The following is an 11,023-nucleotide window of genomic DNA, read 5'->3' as shown; positions in this document are numbered from 1 at the left end:
CGCATGCGCCACCACTGCCTGGCAGCAGTCGCACCGACAGCGGTCGCAGGCGTGCACGTCGTGTCTCCTGGCTGCAGCAGAATCGGATCGACGCGTGTTTTCCCTCCCCCTCCCCTCCCGTTTTTATTTATTTATTAATGTTTTACATACGTGCGGCGCGCTTGTGTGTTTGCAGTCTAGCTATGGCTTCCTGCCGTTTCATGTAGGTGGATTCCGAGGTTAAAGCAAAGGCGCTCGGCGGTCGGGCTGGGTTAGTGATGAACCATAGCCGGAGAAGGACTGTTTTCTCTAGGTCCAGGTCGAGGCCTACTTGTTAAAGACCACCCCTACCCTTTCCTCCCCTCCTGAATCTCGTCGTGATGGCTGAGAATCAACAACAACCTGGTCAGCACCAAAAGCCTAATTCGGGAATAGGCTCTTTACCAGCCCTCGTTCCGGGACTGCAGGGGACAGAGGCCAGTGTGCTGCAGCACAAAATAAAGAACTCTATCTGGTAAGAGCACAGTAAACACGTCCAGCATGTGCCTTATACCACATTTATTTTTTTGCACGTTCAACGCATATTGAATTCGTGGAGGGAAAAACGATTCTTGCTTTTAGTTGACCACTGGTTTGTTGGTAGGTAGCCGCCTGTATACTTTACAGTTTAATTGCATGGGTGACAGTCGCCGTTGAATTCATGTTTTCCTGCACCGAATTTTGAGAGAACCAGATATCGTGGTTATTTTGCTATTTCCACTGCTCGTCTCTTTTTAAATTCTCGACTAGATAGCCGATCTGAGTTCATTTACAAGATCAACAGTTCAGAATTGTAGTTAGATGTTTATGAGCTAATGACAGCGGATGCATTTTGGCTTTAACGGTTCGTGAATCGGGTCATTACTGTAAGTTGGTGACTAGCAAGACTTAAAATTCAAGGCACTTAATGCGATGGTGCGCATTTAAGCGAGAGTGAATCTGGTCATTCATGAAAGGCGAGCGTGGACATCGTGGCTAAACATCACGCTGTCATCGTCGAGGGTGGCACACCGGTGCTGTGTAATGGAAACAGACGTCCGCTAATATAATGCAGACAGATTGTGCTTGAATCGCTCTACTGCGAATGTGTATTAATCGATAGCACAGGGCATAGATTTGTTGCATCGAAACCGGTTGCATTTGGGTGACACGTTACGTTTGGTGATGTTGCTATATTGCAGTAAGACTAATATTGCATTGCAACATGACTGTGGGAAAGAAACCAAGCGACGGCCGATTATATGTATTCACTGGGGGGAAATAATTGAATTGGGATTGCCTAGCTGAACGGGATGCGACGAACAGGTACCATCTGCAAGTGTATGTCTGCCGGTAATGCTGGCTGGTGGTGGATTCATCGGTATTCCGGTGGTGGAAACGCTGACTCGATTTTTTTAACCCCCTCCCGACTCATCCACCCCACCCTGTTTTTTGCGTGCTGTTCATACAGAAACGAGAAGCCAACCATGTACCTATAGGTCAAATTAACGGACAGTGCCGGTGGTGATTGCAACGATTTTTTTTTTTGACGGTATATTTTGTGAATAAATATAAAACACGCACATTTATTGTATTCGCACTGACATTCCTCTTAAAAAAACACAGCAGATGATTAATGAGGACAGCCTTTTATTTTTTTGCAGTGTTTCCGACGGCTTAAGGCAGCCGTGAATAGCGGCATCGCCTGCATGTTACTTACGTGGGAAGTAGCGTGTCTGCTGTGTGCAGCCGCAGCCCCATGTGACCATAGCGTAAAAATGCTCGTCACATGCATTGTTCTGTTAAAAAAGGTTTTTAAATCAACGTTGGCATATTTTTACGATTCTTCTCCCTATATCACCTCGGGGATGTATGTTTCTCAGTATATGCCGCTTAAATTCTTTTTAAAAGCTCAGTAATGTCAAGTGGATGTTGGATCTTGTTTTTCAGGATTGCATGGCGGCAGACTGAAATTTAAGATCTAAGCATGTTTTTTTGATTGTATATATATTACACAGTCTTAGGTTGGTCAGCAGTTATAGAACACCAGCATTATAATTAGTCTCTGTCATTAGGCACACATCTGTATTTCTCTTGGATTGGGTCTTATACCTGTTGGTGTAAAACCTTAGAAGATTGTCATATTCTTACAGAATGTATTTTAGGAAAGTAAATTAATTTCTCATATTCCCCTGCTCCAAAGATGGGACAGAAGCAGACAGCAGGATCTCAGTGATGAAACATTATTTGAAAAAAAGAAAAGAAAAATTAAAAAGGAAAGAAAATGTATAACAGTGAAAATACACTAACGGGAATGAAATATGTACAGCTAACACTGCTCGTATACTATCCATGAACACAGTAGCTCATGAGAGCATCCGTCATACCGCACCCAACTGACCCTATTAAAACCTCAATAAGGCCCTTATGCTGATTAGGGTTAGCTGGGCTCCTTTATGTGTCGAATCAAACACATCCTGCTCAGTTAAACCCAGTACCTTGCTATTGTCCATGTTCTCTTTGGTTTGCATATTATTTATATTAAAATGTAATAATGGTTGGGGGGGGGGTGCTGCAAAGGTAAGCGCTGTTGCCTCCTACCTCTGGAACCGAACTTTGAGGTTCCGACCTGGGTCTGCGTCTGTGGAGTTTGCACGTTCTCCCTGTGTCGCCATGGGGTTTCCTGCAGGTTCTCCGGTTTCTCCCTACAGTCCAAAAACATGCTGAGCTGCATTGGAGTAGCCAAATTGCCTTTAGGTGTGAATGTGTGTGTGAATGGTATAGAGGATGGATGGATGGATGGATGGATGGGTGTAATAATGGTTTAGTCTTCCCATATACTGCACAATTATCTTTCATCAGTGCTTATCCAGCAGAAGGTTGTGGTTTGCCTGGGGTCTGTCCCTGGGCACACACCCACGTACTGCGGGCAGGCTAGAGACACCAGTTTGCTTAGCCATGTGTTTTTGGACTGTAGGAAGGAACTCTGTGCACAAGCAGAATATACAGACATCATGTATACAGAGCCTGGGCTGGGAACCAAACCCCCAACTTTGGAGATGTGGGGGGCTCAAGTGATAACTACTACACCCCCCTACATATATGATACTGCTCATTTAACGTGGCTTAAACTATTTACAAAAATATTTGCATGCAATATATACAAACTTATTAGTGCCAAATAAGACATAAACATGTGTTTCATTCCACTCAACAAACTTATACTAGAGATCTGGAGACACTGTGGCCACCCACCAATAATCGTTTTATGGCTTTGAAGTTGATCGAAGATTGATACGTGTTGCCTTAATGCTAATGCATAGTGCTTGTCTATATGGAAAAATGCTGTGTTTTGGGATTTGAATTGGCCTTTTAGGATGGTAACGTATCATTCTAGAGTGGGAGACCGAAATCGATGGCACTCCAGGTAAGTGTGTTTGACATTATTATGGATTTACAGAAACCACATTCCGAGGGTTTTAGGTGCTCTCATGTTTTCATCAAGCGATGAACGGATTGATGATAATATCAAATTTTACACGCATATGTGTTTCTTCACTGTATTTTATGTATACGTTTGAAAAGGCTTTGGTAACAAGGCACTGGCCAGTTTTTTGATCTATAAGTAGTATTTTAGAAATAATTTCAGACAATTTATTGTTTATCATACATTTGAAATATAATTTGTTGAAGTTAAACCTTTAAAGTATGTTTTGCTCTTGATAGTAGCTTTCCTACCTCATGTGAAACATGCAGTATTAATAGGCTCAAATTGCGCATGAATAATCAGCCACATCAGGTCAAATTCCTGAATTCAGGTCTTATGCATTTAACAGCATGGAACGGGAATCCGTAGATTTCATGCTCCCAGCTAACTTTGCATATCTGTTAGAGTTTCACTGCATTTCTGTAAGGCCTGAATTTTGGTAAACAAATCAGACTTTTTGAAGGCTGACACTCATTCGTTTTGTCTATGATTTGGCATATTAAACCATTGGGTTTGTATAACTGCTCCTGTTCTTATTGTAAAATAGTTTTTTTTCCTGTTTTATAAAAACTACTGAAGTTCATTTGGTATTTAATATTAAATGCTTCATATAGAGGATTCACTTCTGCTTGCCTCAGCAGACTCCTGGCCTGCCTGGGATATACAGCCCGCCTTACCACAGAGGCATGATACCTATTATCAACAACTTCTGCAGCACTTTGACATCTTTGAATGTATTTTTTTTTCCTTAAGCCCCAATTCCTTTGTGTTAACCTATGTATTATTCCACTAAACTTTCCATTGGCAGCTGCCTTAATGCATTGCCTAACTGCCTTACATGTTGTATTTGTGTCTGTTTATATACTTTAGGTAATCAGTTTTAAATAACTGAAATTCGGTTTCCATTAAAGAATATGACAGGACTAATGTGGCTAGACTGGCCATTTCTGCCTGCTCTGACGGGCACGGTAAGGCTGCTTGCTGGTTTGTGACCATTCGGGGATTCCTCACTGAGGCACCCACCATATTTTGGTGTGACAGAAAACAACTCATCAGCTGTCTTGCCAGTAAAGCCCTTGCGAAGGTTCGGATGAGCAACCGGCGTATCGAGATTGTGATTCACTTCAGATAGTCAGCAGCTTTTATTAAGCCGCAAGTGTGTGTTGATCTTTCCATTCAAAACAGTTGTTGACTCATCTCACATTTCATTTATATTGGCCACTGTCAGATTTTCAGATTTTTTCTGTCCTGGTATAACTTTCACTCCATGAATCATCCCAGGCTCTTTTTATGGACCCCCTGGGGGGGTGAGGGGCCTTCAGGAATATGTTTAGGTTTTGGATGTCTTTGGTCATGTAAGTGGATTATATTTAGTTGAGATTTAAAGGGCACACGCCGAGTTTCCTGAGAAATTAAACCCTGGGAACTGATTTTGTTGCTTATAGCAAGCATACACTAATCAGATATGTGTAACTTTTAAATGTACCTTTGTTTTGTGTAATGCTTGTTCCTTTATAGCACTATATAGTTTCATTCTGATATATCAGATGGGTAATGCTAGGGATCATCAGCCTGTCAATACATTTTTAAATACCATGTCTGAGGTAAAAATTGCATTTTAATCAAAATGTCCGTCAGAATTAGCCATGGTGTGACCCCTGGGTAATACTAGTAAATTAGACCACACCCTTCCAGAACTATCAGTGCATCTTCTTTTTCTGCAGTTTGAAGTTTTACTATGCTACATCTACAACAGTGTTTCCCTGCCCGGTCTTCAAGGACCGGCAGTCAGTCCTCATTTTACTGGGAGCTTGGATGGAGCAAAAACGTGGACCGTCTGTGGATCTCCGGGGACCGGCTTGGGAGACACTGTACTACTACAAAGATGTTTCCCTGATACTTTAAAAAATGTTTTACGTGAATTAATTTTGATCTAAGTCTCCCATGTTAGATCCTGCAGTTCCCATTAGACCAGGGGTGGGGAACCTGTTCCATGGAGGGCCGGTGCTGGTTTTTGTGATGACCTTTCAATCAGCCAATAACAGTGGGTCCCAAGGACTGGAGTTGAGAACCACTGCTTTTTTATTGGTTGATTGAGAGGCCATCCCAAAAACCCGCACCAGCCCTCCATGGAACAGGTTCCCCACCCCTGCATTAGACGATGCAAACCCAGGGTTTAAGGTGGCCATGCACCTTTGTGGCAGTATGTTATATTGCTGTGTGTTACTGCTGCCAAGGCTGTTGTCATGGAGAATTATTGAAAATGATAAGAGGCAGCTTTGGCTTTCATATCCTGGTTACCGTAACGGTGTTTTCGGAGGTGCACTCCGTGGACCCGGCATCTACTCCCAGGTTGAAGGAAACGAGATTAAAGGTTTTCATGTAATTCATTGCGGAGTTTACCAGCTGGTCATGGTGTTGGATTTGGATGTGAATGTCAGTAATGTGCAATGACACACAGATCCATGCCATGCTTGATTGTTTTATACCTGCTGTAAGTGCTGCTGAATATGGTTAACAGATTACATACAGAAATTCTGCCACCTTGAGTGTGCTACCTTAATTCAGCCATGGCCAAAAAATTCTTTTTGCAGTTAATCTCGACAGAAACATAGGAAAGGTGTGGGATTTGCGCCCTGGTTCTAGAAATCGATCTTAAAATGTATTGACAGTTCAGTTACGGGAAGGCAGAAAGTCCTGAAAACCACATTTGTTATTCCTGGGTAACTTTTATTGTTTGTGATAATGTGTCTATAGAGGTTGTTTCCTGTGGTCAGTATTGAGCGCATAGAGTAAACTCAGACCTTACTTCCATACTTTGTGAGTAACTTGCAGTAATTTTTGAAGTCTAAACAGTAGATTAACATGCAGTTCAGGTGTTTCTTGTAACAATTTTAGAATATAACAGTGATACTTTACTCATTCCCATGGGGAAATAGCCTTGCCTATCTCGCTGTCCATTTGACATTTGTCACAGTGCAGCATCCAGTAGTGCTATCACTGTACAGGCCAGGGGATTTGAACCGGCGACCTTCCAATCACAAGCACGAGTTCTGACTGTCTAGCATTCCCTAAATCTTTCCTCCCATAATTAACCACAGAATCCCTTAGGCTATATTTAATGATTGGAAAATGTTTAGTCAAAACAATAAATAAGCTGTACGAAATATTCAGCTATTGGCTAAAATACCAAAGGTGAAGATGTGTGACATGGGTGGTGGTCCACTAGACGGTGAGAGTGTAGAAGAACCAGCAGGGGCCTTTGATTGGCAGGGAATCTCCTCACTCTGTGCGCAGGAAGCCATGCTTCAGAGATGCTTAAACGGGCTGTAGAGGGAGTGCTGGCACTTACTGAGTACTGTGAAAACGTAAAAAGAAACCGCAATTAAAAAGGAAGTGTGGAACTGTGCTTTAGTGCACAGGAGAAAACATTCAGTAAGCAAAAGTGAGCCATTAATCAGATGGGGTGACTGATTTTTACATGTGAGATTAAGCATCCAGATTCTGTGTGAGGAAAAAATAAATAGCTGCAGTAAAATAACACATGCAAAGAGGTAAAGATGGCTTTGTCGGAAAAGTACTACTTGGGAGAGTTAATTGGTTATGAAAGTGTAATATTTGGTTAGTTAAGGTTGGATAATAGTTTCTGCAGCTGGATTTCATTCGCCGGGCTGGCACACATGCAGATGCTTTGGGGATTACAGATTTGGCGATGGTGCTTACACGGCTAGTGTTTGTTTTCTGAAAGCTAAGAATAACCGTCCTGCTTGTCTGAGACTAGAAATGGGAGTTCTCTTGGCGTCCAGTGATATGCCCGTCACGGCATGCTCAGGTCAATGGCGCCTGTGTTAAGGACCTAAACATACACCTAATTTAACCTGTATGTCCCTTATAGGCTCTGTTGTTAGTTATTATAATAATTGACCACAAAAACATTAAGCTGCGTGTTTCAAGGCTTGTATTTTGTTGATACAAAAATGCTTCTAAATGGCTGAAGAGGTTGAGGAATGTTTTAACGTGAGCTGATACTTACACATATATTTTATAAGGGCTTTGTACTGTGATTTGAGGCTTCTGATGCCTGCTTGTGTAGACAGATGGTCGGCTTGGTTATTTGGGTCCTCTTCCTTGCTCAGAGGTACGACGGAGAGGCCTTTTCCACTAGCCATCCTGAGGTCGCAAGACTACGTCCCTGAGCAGCAGGCTATCTGCCGTCCTAAATGGGTTAATGTCATACACAGTCATATTTATCATTTTGAATTTGGGATTTGCTTCAATGGCCGATGTTCCTTTGTATTTAGTTGGCCCCTTAATCCCTTTTATGTTTTGCGAAATGGCAGACAGTTTAAGTGTTCTGTACTGAGCTGTTTAAATAGATTTAAGTGAAAATGATTTAATATAGGTTGTTTTATTTGGTCGTTTTTTGTTCATGCAGATTATGCTTGCATTTTGTTTTCGCCATTGCCATGTAATCTGCGATTTAAGATGCAGCTGACTTTGCATTTGTGGAAATAGTGGATTAGCTTGCGATGCTGTCATGTCCGTCCTTGTAGGTGATTCCTCTTGTCGAATTAAAATGGAGGCTTTTATCGCTTCTGGTTTTTATCTGTGAAGCCTGAAGTGGAAACTCATTTTGTGTGTGTGCGTGTGTGAGAGTGAACCGAAGGGAGGCAAGTAAATCCCAGCACAATGTGGATGAATGTCTTCAAAGAGAATTCGAAATGAGCTTTTCCCGTCGCAAACATGGAAGCGGAGCATGATTCTCCTGTCCAGCTCTCCTGTTGCCAGGGCAGACATTTTCTTTCCTTGTTTGTTGTTCTTTTTCTGTGAATGAACAGTAGAATTCATTCACGGGTGGGGGGCAGAATGGACAATCAGACAAGCGGAGATGTTAAGTGGTAGCTTATTGTATGGCACTTTCGCTTCTGTCTTTATGAACAGCGGTAGTGTTTCTGTCATTCTGTAATGGGGGAGATTTGGACCCGAATGCCTCGATACACTAGCCTCTCGCCAGGGCGTGCTGAATGGGAATGATGTGCGAAACCCATTCAAATCCGGTCAGGATTCTTCCCAGCCCTCAGTTCAGTTCAGCCCTCTTCCAGGAAGCCTTATAGATGAAAGCGAAGGGGGCGGCGAGTCTCATTTCGATTGCGTCGCTGCTGAGACCTGGCTGACGGGGACATCGATGCTTCTCCTGTCTGGCCCAGGTGTCCAGCCAGTAGGTGAGCATCTCCGCGAGTTTGAAGCCTCCATGGCTACTTTTAGAGAGCACTAAATGTGCCATTTGTGAGCCTCTCCTAGAAGGAAGAAATAAAATCATCAGCGTGTGTTATGTGGCTGATAATCACCAATAAAAAAAATCCCTCATTCTGTGGTGCAGATGAAAATATGAGTTCCGTCTCTCTTATTATTCCCTGTTCCATTAATGGCTTTTTTTCTGCTGCCATATTAATAAAAATGTTCCATCAAAGATGGATGAAGTTTCCCTTATAAAGTTTCCCTTATAAACAGTCAAAGTAAACATCTCAAAGCTGATGTTCTGGAGCATTTATCTGATTTATTGTAGATATGTTGTCCATCTTAAAGGGGAATCACACCCATTTTTTTGATAAGGTTTTGTATCCTTAGAATTTTATTAGGTAAAATGTAACTTCTAAGCAGATTACAAGACAGTCATGATATAGTGGAAGATTTTTACTGGAAGGTCACAGAGTGTCAAATTTATCTGATCACTGCTTTTCTCGTAATGCAGTAGGTGGCTGTCGATTGTGTTTCTTGCTGTCTGATGCTGGCTGATATGATCAATACTTTAAAACATTCTCACATTGCGTCCACTTTTTTTAATCCTCATTTTTCAAAGAGTTTCTCTTGTACATTGAAAGGCAGCCGCCTAGATGCCCATGAAATGCATACAGGAAATGGTATGAAATTGCTAACTGTGACCCACATGCCAGAGGAGGAACACATGAAGAGAAAATCTTGTGTTTATACTTACAGGGAAACAAAATGTTTGGTGCGGAATCCTGCCAGCACCAAAGATGGTTATTTCTTCATGGGTAAACTCTAGAAAATTAAATGAGGGTAGGCAAAACTGAAAATGGCTTATCCCTGCTGCCTTGTGAGGGGGCGGTCATACTCCAGTGAAATCTTAACCTCCCCATTTATGTTAATTAGACGTATCCTCCCCTTGCCCCGAGCCAGCCCTGCGGAATCTGTCGTCTTCCTGTTGCTGTGTATCACAACCTGGTGTGGCTCTACATTAGTTCTGCTTGGTAGGCTTTCAGGAAACCCAGACCAGCGTGAGAACGTCACAGCCGTGGACCGGTGCATCTTAGGCGAAGATCTTTTCCATCCAGAAGGTGACCTCTCAACCTCAGTTCCATTTTCTCGGGGGTGGGGGGGGGGCATTCATTTCTATTTTATTACAGGCCACAGTGGAGATGGTTGTGCAAAGCCCCTTTGGGAGACACTGCCTGTGTGGCGTTTGTGCAGACTGTTTTTTAGGGTTCTGTGCTGCTAATGCAATATTGGATTTGTTTTGGTGATGGATCTCTGGACCTTCTAATTGAGATGGAGAGTGAGACGGCAGCGACTCTTGAATCTGTCTGTCTCGCCTTCTGGAAAGGTGGCGGCGTCCAGGATCATCTTTAGGGGGTTTTACTGTTTAGTCATGAGATGTTTCATTGGTTTAAATGCTGAAGGAGTGCTCTGAATGTGGCTAGGAAGTACAGACTTCCTGAAGCTTCTCTCCTTGGTAAGATATTTTGGATACGGGCACCAGAATCCACTTAGACTTTATTAAAGTTCTACTAAACCAGTTGTTTCTGGTGTCCCACCCCCTGTCCAAATGTTTTCATTCCAGCCCACACTGCTTTTGACCTGCCACATTCAGTACTAGCCTATTAAGGACCATGTAAGCCTGATTAAGGTAGGGTTGGAATGAAGACATTCTCGGGTGGGGGGGGGGGCACCAGCAACTGGATTGAGAACCACTGTACTAAACAAACTGACATGGCGGCTTCACTGCCTGTGTCCTCGTCCCCAAAGCTTTTGACCTGAAATTTTGTGTTTCAATTGAAGGCAGCTTTTCCTGAGATGTATCTTGTATAATATCTGTAAGCATAATACAGGAACCTCACGGTGGATTTTGAGTTTCCAAAGCGATATGGCCATTTACGCTACTGCTTTCTCATCTTTAGGATAGTCAAAAAGCAGTGATGTCTCTAAATGTGTGGTTCGGTGTGCTGGAGTCTAGCTGAGGGCTTGCTGTGCTTTGGAAGGATCTCACCCTAAGTAACTGTGATCTCCTCCCTTCAGAAAGGCTATTATTCAGCAAAGAGAAAAATCCCTGATCTCAGACCGTTCCCACAGAAGAGCTATGAGCGCTGCATTTCTTCAGGTGACTCAGAGAGGCACAGTTTAAGTTTACAGAAACCCAAATGGGCCGCAGACAAGGTCAGCCTTGAGGGATGCTTTAATATTAGTTACTGATTTGACAAAACAAGGCTTTGAATAGAAACTAGTTGGGGACCGTTTTAG

The 11,023-nt window shown here is 42.7% G+C and overlaps 1 protein-coding gene across 1 annotated transcript in view; it reads left to right on the top strand.

Moving 5' to 3' along the window:
- Positions 1-28: 28 nt before the first annotated feature.
- Positions 29-11,023, top strand: part of LOC111844995 (DNA-binding protein RFX7) — a 33,348-nt gene continuing 22,353 nt past the window's right edge. Inside the window, exon 1 of the mRNA XM_072717973.1 lies at positions 29-493. Coding sequence (XP_072574074.1) covers positions 360-493 — 134 coding nt within the window. The 5' untranslated portion in view covers positions 29-359. The remainder of the gene's footprint in view (positions 494-11,023) is intronic.

The sequence above is a fragment of the Paramormyrops kingsleyae genome, chromosome 11 (genome assembly GCF_048594095.1).
Source record: "Paramormyrops kingsleyae isolate MSU_618 chromosome 11, PKINGS_0.4, whole genome shotgun sequence".
NCBI classification, from domain to species: domain Eukaryota; kingdom Metazoa; phylum Chordata; class Actinopteri; order Osteoglossiformes; family Mormyridae; genus Paramormyrops; species Paramormyrops kingsleyae.
Note: the sequence above shows the minus strand (reverse complement) of the source record. Positions and strands in the feature narration are given on the sequence as shown.